The sequence below is a fragment of the Leucoraja erinacea genome, chromosome 2 (genome assembly GCF_028641065.1).
Source record: "Leucoraja erinacea ecotype New England chromosome 2, Leri_hhj_1, whole genome shotgun sequence".
Lineage (NCBI taxonomy): Eukaryota > Metazoa > Chordata > Chondrichthyes > Rajiformes > Rajidae > Leucoraja > Leucoraja erinaceus.
In genome coordinates, this window is record NC_073378.1 from 76,093,414 (window position 1) to 76,119,265 (window position 25,852).

Genomic DNA, 25,852 nt, shown 5'->3' on the forward strand with positions numbered 1-25,852 from the left:
GAGGCGCCGTGACGTCATTGGTCGGGCCCAGAGATACTGCGGCGACCGGTGAGTGATGGCGGCCGAGGGCGATATGTCGGCGAGGGGACGGCGCATTGGCGACGACAGCGCCCTGGACTGCAGCTCCAGCATCTATGAAGCAGACCCGTACGACGAGTGCACTAACCCCCAGGTGAGGGTGAGGCCGGGCCCTCGGCGCAGTTGTGAACTTCCGGGAGCGAAGCTGCGGACGATGCCGATCCTCCAGCCCGGCCTAACTCAGGCCGCCAGTCCAGGGCCGCCCCGAGACCGAGTCCGTCCCCAGCCCCGTCCCCAGCCCCGGGACCGAGTCCGTCCCCAGCCCCGAGGACCGAGTCCGTCCCCAGCCCCGTCCCCTCCCCCAACCCCCAGCCCCGGGACCGAGTCCGTCCCCCAACCCCAACCCCAACCCCCCGGACCGAGTCCGGCCCCAGCCCCGTCCCCCCCCCAACCCCCCCCCCCCCCAGCCCCGGGACCGAGTCCGTCCCCAACCCCGTCCCCTCCCCCAACCCCCACCCCCCAGCCCCGGGACCGAGTCCGTCCCCAACCCCGTCCCCTCCCCCAACCCCCCCCCCCCAGCCCCGTCCCAACCCCAACCCCGTCCCCAACCCCGTCCCCAGCCCCGGGACCGAGTCCGTTCCCAGCCCCGTCCCCTCCCCCCAACCCCCCCCCCCCGCCCCCGTCCCAACCCCACCCCCGTCCCCAACCCCCCCCCCCAGCCCCGGGACCGAGTCCGTTCCCAGCCCCGTCCCCTCCCCCAACCCCAACCCCCACCCCCCCGTCGCCAGCCCCGGGACCGAGTCCGTCCCCCTCCCCCCCCCCCCCACCCCAGGACCGAGTCCGTCCCCCTGTCCCAACCCCGTCCCCAGCCCCCGGGACCGAGTCCGTCCCCTCCCCAACCCCCAGCCGGGACCGAGTCCGGCCGCAGCCCCGTCCCCTCCCCCCCCAGCCCCGTCCCCAACCACCACAAGTCAGCACGGCATCGATTTTTCTTTTTTTTTTAAGGCAATGAAAGGAATTAATTCACACCCTTGAATTTTGCCATTTCTCAGAGCAATATCATCTATCCCATTTCGTTACCAAATTATCTTTTTCTGTTGTGCATTCTCACTTAACTACCCACCAATGTTGGAGTAATTTACAGTTGCTAGCACACTTGGGATATGGGAGGAATCTGGCGCAACCGGGATAGGGGGTTGGAACAAACATGGTCACAGTAAGAATGCCAACTGCACATAATTGGCACCAGAGGTTAATGTTGATTTGATTCCTGGAGCTGTGAGACACAGTACTGCATGACTATTCCACCAAAGATCTTATAGCAGCGGGGAGAGAGAGTGCGGGGCCCGGGGCAGCGGGGAGAGAGAGTGCCCCAAGACAATGTTTCTTATTTACAATGTTTCTTATTTAATGTCCCTTGTCTAGTCTGAAATAAAGTTCATTATTGGATTAGAATAAACATAATAGTGTGTGTTATATACATTTATATAATTTTCATGTATGTGTGTTTATAAACATTTTATTCCTTAACAAGAATCAACAGAATTATGAACTAACAGAATCATGAATCTAACCCTATAATCACGCACAAAAAGTCCCCCCCCCTGTCAATCACCCTGCGAGTCGGGTCGGTTCCGGTTGCTACAGAATCAACTCAAACACTGTTTGTGAGCCATTTAAAAAGAAATGATTTAAAAAACATTAAAAAAGACAATTACCAGAATCAAATTTTATTCTTGACAAGAAGTTTGAACTGACAGATTTATGAATCTGACCCACACAAACTGTTGCCCCGCAACATTGATTACAGTGCGAGTCGGGTCGGGTTAGGTAGGCTCAGGTTGCTAAAATGGGCGTGGAAAATGCCCATGATCCCCTCCACTGCGTACTACACGTCAGTCCATTGCATTTAGCAGGAGTAGCCTATCTTGCTTCGCTATAAGATCTTTGATTCCACTGTGTGGAAGAGGGGTGTGGACTGCAGTATGACGGGTAAATGGCAAATCAAATTAATTCTTGGCAGGAGTTGTCAGGGTCTGTTTTGGTAGGTAGATGTAATAAGTGGTGAAATGAGAAGTGCAAAAGAATAGTCAAATCACAAAACAGTGGTTAAGAATGGCTGAAATAATGTTTGTAGTTCTGATCACTACTATGGAGGTAGGATGGAACAACAACAACAAATGTAGAGAATTGTGGGTACGAGTAAGTTGGGCAAGTGGCTACAGTTGTGTGGCCTTTGTGGCTATGCCGCTTCCATTTGTTTGATAGTATTTGTGACTGCCCTATGAGCACACTGGGTCTTGAATGACAGCCAAGCCCTTGGGAGTCAAATCCTGATGCCCTGCTGATGGTCTTTGGTTCTAAGATATGTTTTAAGGTGTTTAAATGTCCCAAATAATCAGTCACTTTTAAAAACAATTTAATGATATAAATGATGTTAAAAAATAACATACTAAACCATTTATTTAAAACATGTCAAACTATTAATTAAAAACAAATATCTAATTAAAATATAAACTTATCTTTTTTAAGGTTACTGACCCCTCTCAATAAACATGTATACCCAGCCTTTTGGCTCGGTATGGTATAGAATGTCTTTAGATTACAGTGAATCCAGGAATAAGTGATATTGATGTGTTCTGGTGTAATCTTGACAATGATTTTATTTTAACTATCGGTTAATACCAGCAAATTATTTTGAGTGCAATTACTCCTGACACCTGGAAGGAAGCTTTTTGAAATTCATTTTCTAGATCTGTGTGTGGTGGCTGGCAAAGTCCTTGAGAAAGTGCAGAAGCGCTGCCACCTTGACCCACTGCAGTAATGTTACAAAGCAGTTGAGGAGAGAGCTCCTGCATTAAACACTCTGTCAATGAAAGAACAGTGATTTATGTCCATATCAGCATGGTATGATATTTGTAGAGGAAATTGAGATGTTGAAGTCGTCTTTCAAATTAATGTAGTGCAAATTGTAGATGGCACATACTGGGGAAGCAATACCAAGCGGAGGCTTGGCGATCGTTTCGCCGAACACCTCTGCTCGGTCCGCATTAACCAATCTGACCTCCCGGTAGCTCAGCACTTCAACTCCCCCTCCCTTTCCGTATCCGACCTCTCTGTCCTGGGTCTCCTCCATGGCCAGAGTGAGCAGCACCGGAAATTGGAGGAACAGCACCTCATATTCCGCTTGGGGAGTCTGCATCCTGGGGGCATGAATGTTGAATTCTCCCAATTTTGATAGCCCTTGCTGTCTTCTCCCCTTCTTATCTCTCCCTCAGCCCTCGGGCTCTTCCTCCTCCTTTTTCCTTTCTTCTCCCAGGCCACCCCCCCATCAGTCTGAAGAAGGGTTTCGGCCCGAAACGTTGCCTATTTCCTTCGCTCCATAGATGCTGCTGCACCCGCTGAGTTTCTCCAGCATTTTTGTGTACCTGTGGAAGGAATAGTCGGGTGCTGATGGGGTTGAGCTACTTGAGTGTTATTGGAACTGCATATATTCTGGGAATAGTGAAAGAGTATGAATATGTGCTTTTAAAATATGTGCTTTTCTAAGTAACAGTAGCAGAAAATTAATATTTGCAGCAGACAGAAGTTGCACAGGAGGAGAGAGCATGGCTTATTTTGTGTCTTAGTTCATGTTTCAATTGCAGACCATGTTTTCTGACTTTTGATTATTTCCTGCAGTTGATGGAAAGAAAATAATCTTAAATGCAATCTCAAACGTTCATATTTATTAGAACAGCAATGAGATTTTCAGCACTGTTTTATGTATCATTTTTGCTAAGTCACTGGGTCAAAAATGCTGGCATACATTAAATTTAGTCTTTTGATATGAGAAGATAAATTGGTCAAACATGTTGGCTCCAATTGAAGCTCACGTACTTAATTGAAGAGTTGCCAAATGTCTTAACAATACCAGCTGGAACATCAACATTCTCCGAATGTTTTAGTAAATTTTAGTTAATCTGTAAGTCATTTAGATTGAACATCTGCACGTCATTGGGGAGCTGATCTTGCAAGAGAGATGCACACAAGGTCAAATCAAATAGACAATAGGTGCAGGAGTAGGCCATTTGGCCCTTCGAGCCAGCACCGCCATTCAATGTGATCATGGCTGATCATCCCCAATCAGTACCCCGTTCCTGCCTTCTCCCCATATCCCCTGACTCTGCTATTTTTAAGCCCTATCTAGCTCTCTCTTGAAAGCATCCAGAGAACCTGCCTCCACCACCCTCCGAGGCAAATCTGCTTTGGTTTCATTAGACCAGAAGATTTATATACAGTATCAAGTGTACAGAATTCTTGAAGTGTGATAACATGATTGATGAATGTTTTGTATGTATATATGCAAACGGACAATAAAACACAATTCTTTTCTCTTAGGGCATCCTTAATTTGGGAACTAGTGAGAACAAACTTTGTTTTGACTTAATAGAAGAGTGGGTAAGTATATAAAAGACTGAAAAGTGACATTTTGAATATTGAAAGTAGTAGATAACAGGGGAACACGGGATGGGACTGGACTTTGCTGCCTTCCCCCCATTGTGGGGGGATGTTTTTATGTTTATTGTTAAGTTCTTTAATGTTGTGTCTTATCTTTATTCATGTGCTGCAATGGCAAGTCAAATTTCACTACACCATTTGGTGTATGTGATAATAAATGTCCTGTGTATCCTTTTGTAGATTGGTGGAAATATTTTTAGATGTAGATTTTACGTAAATCATACTCATTTGGTTACATTTATGTCAGAATTAAATTTATATTGAATTATTAATCTACTCTCACCAAAATTGAGATTTCAGTATATAAAGCTGTAGCATATTTGTTTATTGAAAGATTAAATGATTTTAAAGACTTCAACATTTAATTTTTGATACGTGTGTAAATGCAATCTTTTTTTAAATCCCTGGCCACAGTTCAACAGACGTAATGGTGGAAAGAGTATTGCACCTGATTTGTTACAATATTCCTGTGTTCAAGGAATTGAGAGGCAAGTATATTTGGCTAATTTCTAAAGGGAAATCAAACAATTGTATGAACATTAGAAAACATTGGGTAATTTTTAGCTTTGATATGAGAACAGGAGGAATGTTTTGTGTGCTCCTCGTAGATGCAGTTAAAACCTAAATTCTATTGTGATTGACCATTCAACCGTACCAGGTTACCACACAAGTGAAGTGAAAACATATTTCTTCTTCCTCCTACACCCCTCTTCCCATCATCCTGATGGCACAGTATTATCAAAAAGCATGTATAGCCAGAACTGAACTTAGTTTGACAGTACGTAGCAGTCTACTTTAAATAAATATTTAAAACAAAGCAGTCTACTTTCTAACAAACGTACAAAAACAGAAAATGCTGGTGAAGCTGAGCAGGTCGGGTAGCATCTGTGGAGAGAGAGATTCTCAAGAATGCTGTCTGACCATTGAATATTTTCAGTGTCGTCTATATTCATATACTTCTATACTTATTTCTAGAATCTGCGTGTATTGATCTTCTGTTTCTAATGAATCCTGTTAGAATGAGAAAATATTTTATTTTTTTCAACTGATCTTAAAGTTATAAATGAAGATGTTTCTTTTCAGTTTAGCTCAGTTTATTATCGTCACATGTACTGAGGTACAGTACAAAGCTTTTGTTTGCATGCTCTTCAGTCAAAAAAAAAAGACGATACATGATTACAATCAAGCCATTCACAATGAAAAGATTTAAGATTGGAGCAATTGTAGCAGATCCTCTTCTGGGACTGGCCCATAAAGAGTCACCTACTCGGGCGTCATCTTGTAGTGCAACCACAATTTACAAAAATGTGATGCTTCATGAGCCACTCTATGATTTCTATATACATTTTCCAATGCTTATGGTTTTATACCGTTTCATCAATTGCCCCTTGTACTTGTTCACAACTAATTTATTATCTTGGGTCCCTTAAGAACTTGAACAACTCATGACATTTACATGTACCAAAAGTATAGTTACTGGTTGTGGTATTAACTAAACTGATAATTACATGACATTTTTACAAACCAATATTGAAACAATGAAATGTGGTTTATGTTGTACAATTATGTTCTATGTGGTGCCATTTCTAACCTGGATTCAGATTCAGACCGTTCAAATTAATATTCTTGCCTTGATTCAGAATACTACAAATTTAGCTGGAAAAAGGACCTAGTAATTATATATTTCACAGCCAGCATATCAAGTTGTGAAGCATTAAATAATGTACAATCTAGTTTTAGTCTGAGATATGAGTGCTGGCTATTTGAAGATCAATATCATATACCCTACATCCAGATTAAATTCAGTATAATTGATTAATGGTATTTAAACTAAGATATTTGCTTTAGGTTTTGTATGGTAATGTAGTGGTTAGGCTCCTGGATTAGTGCAAGATGCACGTTTTAATCCAGTGGAAGATGAGGAATTAGGGAGGCACACTGGCACAGTTGGTAGAACCACTGCCCCAGTGTCAGAGGGTTTAATCCTGACCTCGGGTGCTGTCTGTGTGGAGTTTTCACACTCTTCCTGTGGCTGCGTGAGTTTTCTTCAGGTGCTTCAGTCCCCCCCCCCAGGTCTCTAGGTTAATTAGCCTCTTTAAATTGGCTTAAGTGTTTGTGGAGTGGATAAGAAAGTGAGATAACATAGAACTAGTGTGCATGGGTAATGGATGGTCATTATTTATTATCATTTCACACTGAAATTGATTATTGAGGACTTGATTTCAAGGATAGTTTAAATTATGTTTTTCTCAATTTAGGCTGTAGCATTATTTATTTACAATGTCAATGAATCAAAGTTGTTGATTCTTTTCTGTATTAACTGTGTGCTTTAGTTTCAGGGAGGAAATTGCGAAATTTCTTACTGATTATACCAGAGCTCCAAAAACATTACATTCAGAGGAGGTAAGAAATGCCCAGTGTTTGCTTTTGTCTTTACAGCTCATTTATTCTTTTATGTTATACTATTATTTGGGGTTGAGCAATTGGACCTGAAACTGTCTTTCTAATATAGAATGCTTTTCAGTGAAATAAGGAAGCATATGGAAATAGTGCTTGACTTGTGTAGTTAAAATGCAACAAAGCTTATTTTTATTGTTAAACGTGTGTGTTCCCAAGTGCCAGCGTATAATTTTTCATTAAGATATTACAATTTTTATCTTGATATTTATCCAGATGATTCCATAGGGTGTTGGTAAGTTGGTTCCATAAATATTTCTCATATATGGAGAATCAATTCATTCAACAGCTTCAGCTTCGAGAAATATACTTGCCATATTTTTTTTCAATACCTTGTTTCAATACCTTCTTCAAAGTTGGAGGAGAAAAGTAAATGATTATTCTGTTTACCAAACTGTAAACTTCTGTGATTTTATTGAAGTTAGGAGAAAACCCTTGTTGCAGTCGATTCATAGTCAGTTGTGATTATTATCCAGTAAATTTCATTGTGGATAGATAGAATGACAAAAAAAGGTCAATAGTTTGTGTGATAATGATGATGAGACTGTCAGCATTTGCAGTTAGGCAGTAGGTGGAGCTCTAATGCTGTTTTTTTCCATGGTCTTTCAATGTGGTTTAGGGTACTTGGGCTAAATGCCTGTATTCGTGCTTGGACTCCCTGCCATGATGATATGGGACACGTCCAAGAAGATGTAAAGAGTACTTTGTCTGACTTAAATAAAAGAGAGGAATTGCGTACGCCATGGATGAGGAGTTTGTCATTTACAAATATTTTAAATAGTTTCATTTGAAAATTTATTATTTTTGAAATATCTACCAGAAGCTTGCTAATTTAGATTTTTGGGTGCCTGGAAGCATTTTAGATTTGAGAAATTATGATTTTTTTGGAATGTTTCTGAAGTATTTAGAATACTAATGAATGTTCAGTATTTGTTTTATTGTAGCTGATGCCATTTATCTCTGGAGACATGATTTGCTGGCAGCTTTATTTCAATATATTGCTGGGGCTTGCTTTGGCCACCTCAGATATGACGTTGCATTGCAAAAGGCGCATAATGTGCAGGGCCTTGTTGTGGAGTATCCTTTAAAATTCTTGCTTGGTGGATCAGTAAATAAATGTTTTCTTACAAATGTCAGCGTTAAGTTCACAAAATTTGTAGTTAACTGCAACATATACCTAATAAGATGAAGTCTTTGGATTGAGTTAAATTAACTCTTGTTTCTGTTTACTGTAGGAGTACATAAATTGCTTTGTTTTGTGAAATTGCATTTCAATGTAAAGATACAACGTTATAAATTTAAGCACTGGGTCTTGGCTTTGGTGTGAGAAATTCTGCGGTTTCTCTGAATGATTGCAGCATAAAGAGACTTTTTGTTTTGTTTCAAATTATTCTTCAAAAGTTCAGTTGCATGTGATTGTGATGTTAAATAGTCTGTGGTCTTTGGGCATGGGGGTTGTGAAATATTTTTAGTTAATCAAAATATAGCTAATATTAAAAATACATAATTGGCCATTGCCTTTTTTATAATAATACCAATATTAACTCCATGTACTTGGTTCTTTTCAGATTATAATTATGAATGGATGTTGTTCCATTTTTGCTGCACTTTCTATGGTCTTGTTTGACCCTGGAGGTGGGTGCATCCATTACATTTTATTTTATTTCACTTGTTCTATTTAAAATCCAATTAAACATATTTCTTTTTTTAAGATGGCTACCTGATTCCAACTCCCTATTATGGTGGCGTGAATCCATACATGGACCTTTATGGGGAAGTGAAAGCTGTGCATGTTAATTTGGATAGTAAGGTGCGTGAGTAATACGTTTCCTTTGTTTCCATTTTCATTGACAATACTGTTTTGGATAGGCTAAGATTTATTTTAATATTCATTTCTAGATATCGGAATATGAAAGTTTACCCTTTCGACTAACAGTGGATAAGCTTGAAGCAGGGATGCAGCATGCAAAGGAAAAGGTATGCTTTGCTACGTTTTAGACCCAGATGTAATATTTTTGCTAGGAAAGCCGATTTATGTACAGATGCATGATAAAGTAGTATGTTATCGTCTTCAGGAATTGGGATGTACATTTCATAAAAAGTGTTTATATGCTTGTATTAAGAGTATGCTCCCTCCTTCCACCACTCTGTCCCCTGTTACCCTGTTTCTCTCTCTTACTGCTCTCCCCCAAACTTGATTCCATCTACCAATCACCTACATACTTAATCCACTCGATTTCTGTTCTCTTTCTCTTTTCCCTCCTCCACCCACTGTTCACATCTACTCATCATGCCACCTTATACAGTGCCCTCCATAATGTTTGGGATCCATTATTTATTTATTTGCCTCTGTACTCCACAATTTGAGATTTGTAATAGAAAACAATCACACGTGGTTAAAGTGCACATTGTCAGATTTTAATAAAAAACATTTTTATACATTTTGGTTTCACCATGTAGAAATTACAACTGTGTTTATATATAGTCCCCCCCATTTCAGGGCACCTTAATGTTTGGGACATTAATGTCATGTAAATGAAAATAGTCATGTTTAGTATTTTGTTGCATATCCTTTGCATGCAATGACTCCTTGAAGTCTGTGATTCATGGACATCACCAGTTGCTGGGTGTCTTCTCTGATGATGCTCTCCCAGACCTGTATTGCAGCCTTCTTTAGCTTATGCTTGTTTTGGGGGCTAGTTCTCTTCAGCATATAAACGGCATGCTCAATTGGGTTCAGATTGGGTGATTAACTTGGCCACTCGAGAATTTACAATTTATTAGCTTTGAAAAACTCCTTTGTTGCTTAAGCAGTATGTTTGGGATCATTGTCTTGCTGTAAAATTAACTGCCGGCCAATGAGTTTTGAGGTATTTGTTTGAACTTGAGCAGATAGGATGTGTCTATACACTTCAGAACTCATTATGCTACTATCATCAGCAGATGTATCATCTATGAAGATAGGTGAGCCAGTTTTCTTCAGCTGCCATACATGCCCAGGCCATAACACCCCCACCACTGTTTCACAGATAAGGTGGTATGCTTTGGATCTTGGGCAGTTCCTTCTCTCCTCCATACTTTGCTCTTGCCATCATTCTGATATGTTAATCTTCATCTCCACAAGACCTTTTCCCAGAACTGTGATTGCTCTTTCAAGTGGTTATTGGCAAACTGTAACCTGGCCATCCTATTTTTGTGGCTAACCAGTGGTTTGCATCTTGCAGTGTAGCCTCTATTTCTGTTCATGAAGTCCTCTGCAGACAGTGGTCATTGACAAATCCACACCTGACTCTTTAAAAGTGTTTCTGATCTGTCAGACAGGTGTTTGGGGATTTTTTTCTTTATTATAGAGAGAATTGTGGAGGTTTTCCTTGGCCTGCCAGTCCCTTTGCGATTAGTAAGCTCTGTTTCTTAAGTGCTCTTTCTTAATGATGTTCCAAACAGTTGATTTTGGTAAGCCTAAGGTTTGGCTGATGTTTCTAACAGTTTTATCCTTGTTTCCTCGTCTCGTAATGGCCTCTTTGACTTTCATTGGCACAATTTTGGTCCTTATGTTGATAAACAGAAATAAAGTTTCCAAAGGTGATGGAAAGACTGGAGGAAAGACAAGGTGCTGAGAGCTCTCTTATATCTGCATTAAGGAGGCATTTAAACACACATGAGCAATTACAAACACCCGTGAAGCCATGTGTCCCAAACATTATAGTGCCCTGAAATGGGGGGGGGAAACGTGTATAAACACAGCTGTAATTTTTACATGGTGAAACCAAAATGTATAAAAATGGCCTTTATTGAAATCTGACAAAGTGCATTTTAACCACATGTGATTTTTTTTTTTTCTATTACATATCTCAAATTGTGTAGTACAGAGGCAAATAAAAAAAATGATGGGTCTTTGTCCCAAACATTATGGATAGCACTGTAATTCCATTTGTTACCTTAGTTTCTTATCAAATCTAATCTGCAGCCCTTTGAAGCCTCCAAAAATAGCCTGTTGCTATCTTCAGCACTCCCTCACTCCCAGGCTTCATCTGCCCATTGACATCTCCTTACTTGGACCCATCTATTGTTTTTTAAATTATTTTTGCTATTTTAAAAACAAAACCTCCAGAAAGATATGTAACATTCTTTAGTCACAGGTGAAGTTCTGGAAGACTGGAAGGTGGCTAGTGTTATACTGTTATTTATGAAAGGCTGCAGGGTCAAGCCGGTGAACTACAGGGCAGTGGGTAAGTTACTCGGTGGATGGGGATGATTGAGGGAGAGGATGTACCAGCATTTGGATAGAGAAGGACTAGTTAAAGATAGTTCATGGTTGTGCGTCAAATCTGTTTTTACCAAGGTTCTGCATTTTAGGCTAGTTTGGAAGGTTAAATTGAATGGGATTTAGGGAGAGCCAGCTAATCGGATATATAATTGCCATGATGGTAGGAGGCAAAGAGTGACGATGATTTTTTTCTTTTAATTGAAGCATGTGACTTGGGATGTTCTTCAGCGATTGATATTGGGTCCATTATTGATTAGTAAATTTGCAGGTTATACTGTAATAAATGGTATTGTAGAATGTGAAGAAGGTTATTAAGAATTACAACTGAATCTCGATCTGAAAAGTAAGTGGGTTCAAGAATGGCAAATTATGTTATTTAATTGAGTTAAATTTAAGGTGTGGCATTTTGGGAAGTCAAAACAGGACTGGACTTTCATTGTGTATGGTAGAGCCCTAGGGAGTGTGGTAGAACAGAGAGACTTGGGAGTACAAGTACATAGTTCGATGAAAATGGGATCACAGGTAGACTGGGTGGTGAAGTTGTTTGGTACGTTGGCCTTCATCAGTCAGTGCATTGATATAGAGTTGGAAAGTTGTGTTGCAGTTGTGCAAGATTTTGGTGAGGCTGCATTTGGAGTATTATGCACAGGTTTGATTGTCTTGCTATAAGGAAGGCAACATTAAGCTAGAATGCTCATTAAGCTTATTTGATATTTTAACTCTATTACACATGTTTCAGTCTTTATTTTGTGTTCTGTGAAACCTTTTTGTGCTTTAAAAAAAATTCTGGTTTGTTGTCTGGAGGATTCTCTTAAAGTGCTTGGCTGATTAACCTAATTGATGATGACCTTCATGATGCAGAAATTGCCAGGAGCTTTATGTCCAGGGTTCTTTGAAATCAGGCATGGTGGCACAGCGGTAGAGTTGCTGCCATACAACGCTTTCAGCGCCAGAGACCCTGGTTCGATCCCGGCTACAGGTGCTGTCTGTACGGAGTTTGTACGTTCGCCCCGTGACCGTGTGGGGTTTCTCTGAGATCTTCGGTTTCCTCCCACACTCCAAAGACGTACAGGTTTGTAGGTTAATTGGCTTTGTATAAATGTAAATTGCCCCTAGTGTGAGCAGGATAGATAGAGTTAATATGTGGGGATTGCTGATCGGCGCAGGCACAGTGGGCCGAAGGGCCTGTTTCCGCACTGGATCTCTAAACTAAACTAAATCATTGTGAAACTGTATTGATCTCCTGTTGTCTGTAATATTAAAAAATCTAACTAATGTTCTTGTCTCCATCCTTGTATTACTGTTTTTTTTGTTTTTTTGCAGCATCTTACCTTGCTCTTATCATTATCTACATCCCCTCATTTATTATTTCAAACTTTTTATGATTGCTGATGCTTTTATTACATTTTTTTCCCCTGGTTGGTCCAATTTATTTCCTACTACTCTGCCTCGCTGTGCTTTCCCGTTCCCCTTCTTTGGATCGGAATGGAGTTTTGTGTGCTCTATGTTCAAAATTTGTTTAATCCGTATGCTGCCATCTCTTGCCACTTTATTTGAGATAGTTGACTACCTTAGTCATTTTACTGTTAACCATTTCACTTATTGTAACTGCATTTTATTGCTGCTGTCTGTTTTTTGTTATGAGCCCAAAATAACTAATTAATAATAGTAAATTCGTTTTTTTAAACAGCTAACACTGTCAGCATGTTACCATTATTCCTATTTTTTTAATATTAGAAACGGGGGGTGGGAAAAACAGCAGGATTAGGTAATTTAGGCTTTCAAGTTTACTCTGCCATTCAAAATGATTCTGACTGGTCTTCTATATTAATAAGTTACTTACAGTCCCCTGATTTGATCATTTTGATGTTTGTTTCCATTTGCTCTCCACAGACTGTTACCTTTTGTGTCTAGAAACCAATTGCTTGCTCTCCTTGTTAAACACATGTTATGACTTGGCCTCCCTCACCACCTGTGGTAGAGAATTTCTGAAATCCACCACCTTCGAGTTAAGAAATTTCTCCCCCATTCCAGTCCTAAATTCCTTAACCTATTTCCTGAGAGCATGAATCCTGGTTCTAGTCTGAAGCATTCTGCCTGCTTGCAGCCTACTGGATTCTGTCAGTATTTAGTTTTAATTACATCTCTCCTTAATCTTCTGCACTCCGTGTAGTGGCCCAATTGTACAAATCTTGACATATGACAATGATAAGACACACTGACCATGTCAGGAAGCTGTATGGTAAACTGTCATTGCATATCCTCTGTAGCAAGTACATCCTCTTGGATATGGAGACCAAACCTGCTTGCCGCAATCCAGATGTCTCACAATTATTAATATTATGTCTGACAATGCGCGGATAGTTTAATTTTTTTGTTAGGTCATCTATAAACTAAGTCCTCATTCGTGGAAGATGGGGGCACGGAGTATGCTCTAACAAAAACACAAAATAATCTTTAAGACTGCTGGCAATGATTCCAAGGCTGCAGTGGCATACAGCAATCAACTCCAACTTCCAAATAAATTTAAGCTTGTAGTTGTTAGCTTGGAAGTTTCAAGCAATGCAGACCCTTGCTGTGGCTGTAATCCTACCCATGTTCCTGATCCTGACCGTGACCTGGGCCACCAATGTTACCTACACTCTGGACCCTGGCTTTGTTGCACATCTGCCCGTCTCTCTGACCCCCAGATGTTCATGTTGCTGATTACAACTCCAATTGTTGCTCTGGCCACACATAGACCATTGATATTTCAATTTTTGTTGGCACAAGACATCAAATCTAATTTATCTTAAGGTGAGCGGGATTTGCTGGAGAAAGCCATAGAGGAATGTGCCACTTTATCAACATTTCCAGTAATTCCAGTAGTACACACCCAACTTTGAGTGTGTGAATATTGGGTAGTAAATCAATAGATAACATGGATTTGATGTAGTCAGATTTTTTTCATGCTTCCTGCATCTTTTAAAAAATAAAAGCTCTTTTTCCTCTAACCTTTCTGTATAACTTTTTTTCTTTTCCTGATTAGACATTTGTTTTCATAAGAGTCCACACTATGCTTATCATTTGAAACAAGATCGGATTCACATTGATGAAAAAGCAAATCTCACCCATTTAATCTTCTATTTATTCCAACTTTCAATTAATCTTAAGTCTTCATCACACTGAGCAATTTGTATCAGTCATTCATGTTTGGATAGACACAAAAAGACGGAGTAACTCAGCGGGTCAGACAGTATCTCTGGAGAAAAGGAATAAGTGATGTTTTGGGTTGAGACCTTCATTCATGTTTGGGTAAATTGGGTGTCCTGGGGAAATGCTACAGTTTTTCAACATTATTTTAAACAGTTTTCCTTTACTTTTGTCAATCCTGAAGTAATATTTCAGCATATTTTTCAATTGTATGATTTCGGTATGAGTTTTCTGGTCCCAACAATTTGGAGATGATGGTAAATCATACATCTTCTCCAAACCTTGAATTATATTACTATAAAGTTACTGTTTTTGTTTGTATATCTAATTTAACTATTAATCCTTCGCAATCTGTGAAACTACTGTTGATAAGAGTCAGGGCAACAATAGCAGTGTAATGTTCTTATTTTGATTTCTCATTCATGATAATTTCATCCTTTATCTTACACCAAATCTGTATTTATAGTAGTTATATATATTGTCTGTTTCTACAGTTGGATTCCATTGTGTTCAGGTAAATCATATTTCAAAAGTGGTGTAGAGTATGCAGCTCCTACTATATATAAACAGTTTGAACACAATCTACTGAACTCATTCTTATATTTCCAGTTCCCCAATTGCACTGAAAATTCATTAACTTATTCAATTCCACCTTGTGTATCTTGCAACTGAAACAGACTTAGTCCTTTTCTTGTTACAACACGTTAGTTTAACATTTTGAAGTTAACTCCCAAATTGTAGAATTACTAATGAATAATGCTAATACCTGACAAAGGCATGTTTATAGTTGTTTTAATTCTACTGAATGTTGGGCTTGATCCTGAATAGCATTGATCTAGTCTGACATGGAATATATATTGAATATTACACCTATATTTCATGGAAAAAGCTGTTCAATCTTTGGATCATGCAGCAAAGTCCTTACATTTCTTGTTTGCGTCTTTTCACTTTTTTCCTTGGCTAAGTTTCTACAGACATTATTCGCAATTCATGAAATGTTCAATTTGTCACATTAACCTGGAAACTATCCCAATCTTGCCTGCTCTTAATATCTCCAAACAATTTCCAGCAGAATCAATTGCATAGCAATTTAGAAAGAGGAGTTTAATTTCAAGTCTTTTTTTAATCCTAGTCAAAGTATCAGTTACATTGTCCTGCAGATTTGTTTCCTTCAATTTAAGAACAGATTAGTTAACACACAGGTTGTGTCATTTAAGTTTATGATGTTAAATGGTTTATTTAATGTAACTTGAATTATGCAATCAGTGCCCCAGCTAGTTTTGTGCTTTGTCGAATTTGGGGAATTTTAGAGAAAATAATCGAAAATGCCCCAAAACTTTAGGATTTAAAAAAAAAATCCTGGGCCCTAAATGATAAGAAAGCATTTATTTTATTTTTTTTACTTTGAATTGCAATACACTTGGTCTAATTAGCTCTGGCACTGTATATCTTTCTGAAGTATGTTAATTGCAGCATGGTTACATATTATTTTAATTAGTTATTTGTTTGTTAATTAAGGAATGGCGACTAAGAAAACTCGCCATTTCTTTACCTTCAGCGTCTTCGATTCTCGGTTTTTCTTTTTTCAGGGCATCAGAGTCAGAGCTTTAATCCTGATCAACCCTCACAATCCGTTAGGCGACATTTACCCTGAACAGTTACTGAAAGACTGTCTAGACTTTGCACACAGGTTTGAGTCCTACCACTGTTTGGGCTGCAATGTTGTCATAATGAAAGTTTCAATACAAAATTAGCTTTAATCAGTGCTGCAGAGTGATTGCCAATCTTTATTTGCATGCGAACAAAAACATTTACAGATATGGGGCTACAATGTAAATACCTGAAACTGAGTGTAGCTGTACACGTTAAACTAAAAGTATTAATGGAATTTTTGTATATCTTGCAAAGCAACAAGCTATTAAACAGTAGATCTATTGTAGAATATATATGTATCTTAATGTACAATTAAATGTTGAGTGCAGGATAGCTGGATGACATTTATTGCATTTTATATATAGTGGCACATCAAGTTTTCTTTATACTTGGTGTTTCTGCTCTGTGGTGAAGTTTGGATATATGCCTGCAGGGAACGAGTAAACTTCCACAGCTAGTTACTAATAATATAGTGGCTTGGAGCAGATCGTAGTCTGATTAGACTTGGTGAATAACAAGTGATTTAGTTGTGTGAAGTCAAAGCTTGCTATGGAAACTATTGTATTTATAGACTGTTCTGCCCTCTATCATACAATGGGTTTTATCTGAATCGGATTGGATTTTAAAAAGTTATTTTAATACAAAATGGCATGATGCAGAAGTGTATAAAGCAGGTAATTACTAAAGCCTGTAGTTATAGCCACAGTAGGTTGCAATGTGCATGTAATGCCACTTCAGCTACTCATAGGGGCCACTGCATCCTGAGCATTGAAGCCTGTATGTAGGTTCCTGGACAAGGTGGTTGCAATTGGTCTCCAAAGCGTGAGAAAATTAGGTGGGAAAAAATAGCAGGATAACAGGAGCTCGCACATGCAGTAAGATAGTGTATGCTTTTTATTTTATTGGTTTATTATTAAATTTAAATTTGCATGAATCTCTGAATGAATACATTTTTAATTTTATTTGTTAGTGTAAATAGCTCATCTGGTGATGTCATTCCTCAATGCTTAAATCCACCATCGATTTTCCAGCAACTGGACCTCCTTTTCCTATTCCAGCACCTCCTTAATCCGGACAAAATTACAAGATCGCACTTGAAATTTCCCCCCCCCCCTGAAAATGTGGCGCCTAGGCCGGGTGAGGCCACAATTCTGACCTCATCAGGACATCCGCGCTGATTGGTGGGTTGAAATTGCCCACTGCGGTCAAGGTTGTGGAGCTCTGGCCTGGCCAGAGCCTGCAGATCTGTTCCCACAGCAGATCCCTGCGGTTGATCGGCAGTCGAATTGGTCCCCTGTGGCTGGGGCTCTGGAACTCCAACCCGGCCAGATCCATTCCCATAGCCTACTTCTGTGGCCGACTATGCCTCTGAGGGCTGGTATCTCGGCACCTAGGTGGACCGTTCCGGTACCATTGGACTTAACTTGGAGACCATGGCCTCTGTTGGTCTTGCAAAACGGATAATCCAGAAAGGCTCTGGAAACAAGGATGCTGGAAAATCACTGGTAGACTAACTTATTTCTTTAATTTAAAAAAAACAATCAGTACTGGGGTGGCTGTTGGTGGTAGTGTGTTGTGGAATGGAAAGCCCATAAGTGCATTTAAGACAATCTTTTTAAAGATTCTTGGGAATGGTGATTTTTTTTTTTTTCCATATATAATCTTAATATGCATTTATGGTCTTTTGATGGATGTTTATAAAACTGCATTTGAGATTACAGGAGCAAGGTTCGTATTTATTTTCTAAAAAGAGTCCAAAACATAGATGTGGTAAATCAGTTGAAATTGAATGGCTGCTGAATAGCAAACTGCACTGAAGCAAAAAACATAGTAATATCTGGATAGTTAAACATACATATAAAAATCTGAAACTATGTCCAAATTGTGCAAAGCATTTTGAGTAACTAACCAGACCTTTAATCTGTCTTGAGCACATGGATGTGCGCGGAAATGTGGGCAGGAAATCCCTAAGTGTATCCTTAAAATTGGTAAGTCAAAAATCTTGTTTTCATCTGGGATGCTGGAGCAGAGAGATTTAAGGAATCAGGAAAAGGATAATCATTCAGGCCCTGAAATAATTAAAATAAATATATAATTTGGGAGTTTCCTCTAACTTTTGTTTGATCATTTTGTAGACACAAATTGCATGTAATAATGGATGAAATTTACATGCTATCACGGTTCGAGGACATCAACTTCACCAGTATTCTTAGTTTGAAGTAAGCATGTGAATTATTTTATGTAGATTGATCTGCAAAGGTAATAGGATGCCATTAACTATATATGTTTTACAGATTTGAAGAATGAGTGGTATCTGCAGACCAATTTAACGAAATTAAAATCCATGCATTAAATAGTAAAGTCAAATATCTCTACACTTCTATTCCTTGTAATTCAGAGATTTATTTTATAAGCATGTCTTGTAGGAATAAATAGTACCAAATACAACAAGGGTTGATTGCCCTTTATCATTTTTATTTGTTTTTTGCTGGAGCATTCAAAAAATAGAAAATAATATAGAATTATTACAGTACATGAGGAAACTCAAAGAATATTGCAGTAGCCAGAAATCTAGAAACAAAATGTAGGAAGCAATCAGCAGTTTCAGCACAGGAAACTATCTTGTGGCTTGTTGAAATCTTGCTGGTGTTTGATGTGCAGTCTCGTGCATTCACCGATCATTGCTGTTCTCTAACTCTTCCCCCATAGTTTTGAAAGGGTATACCCTTTAAGTACTGAATTCTGTAGACAAACGGATTGTAATTATGTTATCCAAGAAGTTTTTCTTTATGGCATTCACATTTGGAACATCTGCTGGTAACGAGAAATAATTGTTCTCCGACTCAACCCTCCTGCAATAGTTTTTATCTCTTTAGTTAACATCTTAACTTTTGTCTTTGAACACTTCTATTTAATATTCACTCAAGCGTTCCTGGATTAAAGGGAGGAATCCCAGCTGTTCTAATTCTAATGACATTCTGACTGTTTCTTTGATCTAAGATGTTAATTTACTCGTCTTTTCACATATGCCGACTGGGCTGTTGAGTGTTTCCCACATTTAGTAATTTATTCCCAGCTCTGGAAATTTGTCCCTAGAACCGTTCACATTTTGTTCTGCACCCTTTCTAAGGCCTTTGGCCTTTCCTGAAGCTCAGAATTAGACATACAACTGTTAGCTGAACAAATATTTTTATATTCACACATCTTGAGTTTCTTGCTTTTGTACTCTGCCAAAGATCTTGTACGTCTTTTTAACTGCTTCCTTAACGTCCTCCTACCTTCAAAGATTTATATACATATACTCCCAACTCCGTGTTTGGCACCCACTTGAAAATGTTATTCTTTAGATTATTTGCTTCTCTAAATTCTTTCCACTGAAATGTGTCACTTCTCCTATCTTGGTTTTAAATTCCTTTTGTGATGTGATTGCTTATTTCACAAGATTGTCTACTTCCTTGGGGGGGGGGGGGGGGTTTACTGTTCTTGTCATTGTTTAATGTTAAGTTTGTGCAATGCACAGATTTTAAAATTGAGCCTTGTATATTCATTTCAGATTATTAAGCTATTGAGAAAATAAACTAATATATTAATATTACACAATGGGAATACTACCTCACTCAATTTGGAAAAAAAAACGAGAAATGTATCTGCTATTACTGTTTTTATTCCATCCCAGAACAATTTTGAAATTAAGTAACATGCCATGGTCTTTAATTTTGCTGACAAATCAGTACTTAACACTTTATCAGATGGACATCCATAGACTAAACATTAACATTTAAGCATTTTTAAATTTAGACTCTAGGAACAGCAGATGCTGACTTACAAAAAAGATGCACAGTGTTGGAATAAGACTCACTTTGCTGGAATAACTTGGCGGACCAGGTAGCCTCTCCGGAGAACCAGAGATGCCACCTGATTCGCTTGAGTTACTCCAGCATTTTGTGTTTTTTTAATTTTTGTCAGTTTCTTAGCTTGTTAACAGCTAAACTAAACAAGGAAAATAATTTGTGTAAGAAGGAACCGCAGATGCTGATTTAAACCAAAGATAGACATAAAAAGCTGGAGTAACTCAACGGGACAGGCAGCATCTCTGGAGAGAAGGAATGGGTGATGTTTCGGGACGAGAAGGGTCACTCATTCCTTTTCTCCAGAGATGCTGCCTGTCCTGCTGAGTTACTCCAGCTTTTTGTGTCTAAGTGAAACGATTTCATTGATCTGCATTTTCTCCAGATCATACTTCACATATTCAGGTTTCTTCAAAAGTTACAATATTGCTTGCTTGCTTTTTCTTCTCGAGAAAGGTTACTTTATTAATCCTGTCTGCTGGACACCAAACATTTAAAGATCCTATTCCAAACGACTTCCCTTTCTTTGAAATCACTATATTAGATCGATTTAAATGTACACAAATGTCAATTATTTTTATTTTTTGTACACTGTAGCTTTTTGAAATTTACATTTCATTATTTCATAATTTTATCTACCGCTACATTTGTTCTTGCATTGGAGCACATATTCTAATTTCCACCCTTCTGTGCCCTTCCATTGCGTGTAAATTCCCATTCCTTTTCCGTCAAAATTTGTCTTAAACATTGCAACATTTTTTTCTGTCCATCTCACCAGCCTTGTTGCTGTCTTGTCACAATTCAAAATTGGATCATAAGAAAATTAGATCTGAAAGCTAAATAAGGCCATTTAGCCTCTCACACCAAAGCAGCTGTTCAGTGAGGTAATGGGTGATATTTTACCTTCATGACATTTTACTGCACTAACCCCATATTCCTTAATTCCCTTAATATACAGGAATCTATTGAGTTTGTCGAATTTAATCAATGACCGAGTGTCCATTAATATATTTAATTACCTGGCCTTAGCTGCCTTCTGAGGTGGAGAATACCATCACTTTTGTAAAAACAACGTTTTTTTCTATTGATTGTTTATTGGAAATATTTTTGTTCTGCAGATTTATGCAGCTTCTTAATAACTTATTTTTGAATGGTAATAATTATTGTACATATTCACAGTGCACCAGATCCAGAAAGGATACACTTTATGTGGGGATTTAGTAAGGTATGTTACATTTTATCTTGTAGTGATTGTTCATTAAAGTGTTGCCTTATGAGATTCTATTGAACTATTCCATTTTTTTTTAAGGACAATTGTTCTTTAAAATGTCATTTTAGCAGGGAATATATTATTTAAAATAAAATTACTAAATTAACACGTTTGATTTAGATGACATGGTTCTGCAGCTTGACAATTATTTAAGCAATGAATTTCCCTTGGCATATGTTAATAGAAGTTTTTACTGTCCTTCCACTTTAAGGATTTTGCCATGTGTGGGATACGTGTTGCAGTTTTGCATACAAGGAACAAAGAAATCCGTTCTGCGCTCAATCGCCTAGCCAGTTTTCATCGATGTCCAGGGCCTATTCAATGCATTCTGAGACAGCTAATTGCTGATAGAGGTAGGTTAAATATATTTCTATTGAGAAATTAGATTTTCCGTTGGAAATTCTTATAGACATGTAAACTTTTCTTCTGTGTAGAATGGATAAACAAGACGTATATCCCAACAAATCAACGGCGACTGAGGGAAGCGCACCGTATTATTGTGGATGGTCTGGCTGCACTTGGGATTCCAGTTCTTCAAAACTCGGCAGGCCTATACGTTTGGGCAGATTTTAGAAAAGTAATTATGTTTTATTTTCCTTGCTGACTTTTGAGTTGTCATGGACAAGGATATATGGCCAATATCTAAATTTAGGCAAGAATGCTTAATGTAGCTTCTAAAACAGAATCTCCTGCCCCTCGTTTTATACTGCTGCTTCATGTAATTGATTGTCACTGCAGAATGATGCCATTTGTAGGAAATTCCACCCAAGATGTGTGTTATGTTTGGAGCAGTCGTGCTAATGGTTCCACTGGGAGAGTGTTGAGATATTAGAATGAGACCAAATGAATAATTCAAAACACTTTGGGCTGAACAGCCTCCTATAATTCAAGAGGTAAGGAGGAAGAAGAATGGCAGATCTCTACTAGAGAGGGAGAAACCTTCTGGTTGGAAGGCACAAAAGAGCACTCTCTTGCACATGGACAAGCGTTTAAGTGTGATAACTACAGGAAATATGAGTCTTTGATACATAATCCATGAGACGTTTTTAGTAATTCCTATCCTAAGTTTGTTGGCCAGTTTATAGAGTAGAGAGATGCCTATAGATATACTTGGATGTACTTAGAAACTCACTACTTAAACAAAGGTTTTTTTGATCTAAACTGTATCTTTAACCATGGTTGTACATTATAGTTTCCATGAAATGTTCTCTGGGTCAAATCGATGGTAATTGAATTGACAATCCGGGAACTATAAAGTTTTGAATACTGTCACTCAATTGATCTTTGTGTAAATCCAGAAGAACTCTGAAGGTTAATTGGAATAGACTGAAGGTGAGGGGTGATTATTAAAAGAACATGCTATATTGTGCATTACTTTTGAAAATCGGATGTATTGGCTTATTCATTATGTTTTTTTTTTTTTTTTTTACAGTTTCTGAAAGCTCAGACCACAGAAGCCGAGATAGATCTCTGGTGGAAACTCATTCATGGAAAGCTGTACATAAACCCTGGCATTGCTTTTGGCTGTTGCGAACCTGGATGGTTCAGACTGGTTTTTTCAGATGTTGCTGATAGAATCAATTTGGGTAAGAAGCACATAACATTTAACTTTGTTTTTGCAGCACTGGACAATAATTCTCTTTTCATTTGAAGGCAGTAACTTGCAATTATGTTTATATACTCTCAAAACCCCATTAATCATGTCAATGGAGATGAAAGCCAAATACTCTACTGAGTTTCCTCTCCTTAATTAGATGAAGAATGCATAACCAAGGGGTCCAATTGAGTCATAAACAATTTTGTACTTTGGGCACATCAACATTGAAATGATATAAAAGGCACATCTTGCACATACTGTTATAAATAATAAATAGATCAAATTTGAGTAGTATACAAAAAGTTATTGAATACTTTTACAGGTATTTTCTTGAAGGGGTAAGCCAAGTCTTTAAATTTGGGTATGTTAAACCTAAAGAGAATGCAAAGAATAATGATTGTTGAGCTCTTAATGGATGAACAAGCATTTCAACATCAGCAGGTATTCACAATATTTAACGGGACATGAAGCTACTATAATAATGCTGCAAGTAAATGGGGTTAAAACAGACCTATTTCCACAATCTGATGGTTTTCACTTCTGAAGTTCTAAAGAAAATAGAATGCCGATTATATTTAACAAATTTTTAGATTTGGCCATCTTCCACATGGCAAAGATCGGTTCCGGAGCTTATTCAATCCTTGCTAAATCTTTTGGATATCTTTCATGGGAAATGATCTCTGTTACAATCAGAGATGGATGCAGATCATGACTGAGAGTTCAGTGACCATTGGACAGGAAGGCAGATTACTATCTAAATGGCGTCAAGTTGGGAAAAGGGGAAGTACAACGGGATCTGGGGGTACTTGTTCATCAGCACACAGGTACAGCAGGCAGTGAAGAAAGCAAATGGCATGTTGGCCTTTATAACAACAGGAGTCGAGTATAGGAGCAAAGAGGTCCTTCTGCAGTTGTACAGGGCCCTAGTGAGACCACACCTGGAGTATTGTGTGCAGGTTTGGTCCCCTAATTTGAGGAAGGATATTCTTGCTATTGAGGGAGTGCAGCGTACGTTTACAAGGTTAATTCCCGGGATGGCGGGACTGTCATATGCTGAGAGAATGGAGCGGCTGGGCTTGCACACTCGAGTTTAGAAGGATGAGAGGGAATCTTATTGAAATATATAAGATTATTAAGGGTTTGGACACACTAGAGGCAGGAAACATGTTCCCGGTGTTGGGGGAGTCCAGAATCAAGGGCCACAGTTTAGGAATAAGGGGCAAGCCATTTAGAACGGAGACGAGGAAACGCTTTTTCTCACGGAGAGTTGTGAGTCTGTGGAATTCTCTGCCTCGGAGGGCAGTAGAGGCCGGTTCTCTGGATACTTTCAAGAGAGAGCTAGATAGGGCTCTTAAAGATAACAGAGTCGGGGGATATGGGGAGAAGGCAGGAACGGGGTACTGATTGGGGATGATCAGCCATGATCACATTGAATGGCGGTGCTGGCTCGAGGGACCGAATGGCCTACTCCTGCACCTATTGTCTATTCCAGGCAAAGAAAGAACAGATTGAAATTTGAGATGCACCTTGATATTGTGCACCACAACACCACTCTTCATTGTGCTTCCTTGTCTGAAAACTGAAGCAGGCATGCAATTCAAACACAACCCATTCTCTTCATCAACCTGTGTGCCTCAGTCAAGTAACACCACTCGCTATTGTTTCTCCAAAGTGTAGAATTCCAGCAATTTACCCAACTTTAGCTGAGATATAGTAGAATGACAAGTAGTCTTGTAGCCTGCTTTTTAAAACCTCATTTTGTGTGGAGATCCAACAGGGAGGGAAACAAACTATTTTAATAATGACTGCTCAGTTCCTCACTCAACATCAGACCACCCTTTAGTATGTGGTATTTTAACTTTGTGAAGTGACTCATCCAGTTTCTTAATGAATAAATGCAATGAATCTGCACTTGACGTACACCTAACATGATATAGCTTTAATCTGTAATCAGGACACCCTCAAGTCAATTCAATACACAAGCATTTTGTATCCCCCTAATCTAATTTATGGAATTTAAATGAACCCTCCATCCAAGCAGCATTTCAAATACATTATTCTTCTGACTCTTTAAATGGCTGTTTATTTGTGAAAGGATCTATGTTCACACAATTTTTGATTATAGTAGAATCTAACTTTACATTTTTCTAATTCACAGGGATTCAGAGGTTAAAGGTTACATTACAAGCTTATGTTTCAGAAACAATTCCAATGGATGATCTGAAGGAGGTGCCTTCTAGTTTGGTCTCTGCCAAGGTGTGTTCGGATGATGACTCTTCAGAGTGGGGAGAAGAATTGCTGCAGAGAACATCAGAAGCCCGTACACAAAATAACGCAATAGTTAATGTGACTGCTTTCACATCTGCAACAGGATAGGCAATTGTCGCCTGTACATTGATCTAAACTGTTCAAATAATATTTGGCACTGAGTGAAGCCAAAATGTAGTTGAAAAACTTTCTATGAACTAATTTAACTTTTCCTCCCTCACTGTATAGTTACCCAGTATGCTTTGCGTAGGATATATTATGGATACATAGAACAAGTGCTGTATGAACAGGAATGAATGACAACATAAATATGTCTATTTAGGGTGGGATGTCATCACTATGGAGTAAATTTGCTATTCAGTGAGGTTTTTACACAAGGGTCATCTGATTTTGCATTGGTTTATACCAGTGTTAAAATAACATTTAGAGGCAAATAGATTCTAATTTGTGTAATTATTCATACTTGAGTTATTTATTTCCTCTTAGATGTTTAGATTTTTTAAAATGTTTTGACGCCTCCTTTTGTTACATGCATTCTCCATTTTTAATTGCAGCCCCTCAGTCCACTGAAGACTTCTGAAGTAGAAATGTGTAAATAGTGAGAATCAAATGTAATAGAATCTGCTATTAAAAATTCTGTGATTTTAAATATTTGGAAAAAAATAAAAAAAATGATTACCTATTTTGTAGGCTTTGTTAATTCCTTGTGCTCTGCATTTGGACATTTATCACAAAATGGAACAAGTAAGCCCTTTAAATTAGGCCCTGTAGAAGGACTGTTG

At 38.7% G+C, this 25,852-nt stretch overlaps 1 protein-coding gene across 2 annotated transcripts; it reads left to right on the plus strand.

Moving 5' to 3' along the window:
- Positions 1-25,752, plus strand: LOC129711334 (1-aminocyclopropane-1-carboxylate synthase-like protein 1). Of its 2 annotated transcripts, none has more exons than XM_055658934.1 (14): positions 1-172; positions 4,399-4,458; positions 4,933-5,006; positions 6,852-6,921; positions 8,544-8,610; positions 8,688-8,785; positions 8,875-8,952; positions 14,929-14,948; positions 18,223-18,306; positions 21,115-21,160; positions 21,417-21,558; positions 21,640-21,782; positions 22,638-22,791; positions 24,961-25,752. In XM_055658934.1, the coding sequence occupies exons 1-14, from the start codon at positions 56-58 to the stop codon at positions 25,176-25,178; spliced, it is 1,371 nt and encodes a 456-aa protein (XP_055514909.1). In that variant the 5' UTR covers positions 1-55; the 3' UTR covers positions 25,179-25,752. The 2 variants fall into 2 exon arrangements, with proteins under 2 accessions (XP_055514909.1, XP_055514900.1); XM_055658925.1 differs by lacking the exon at positions 14,929-14,948 and adding an exon at positions 16,024-16,124 and having other exon boundaries at positions 3-172.
- The last annotated feature ends 100 nt before the right edge of the window (positions 25,753-25,852 follow it).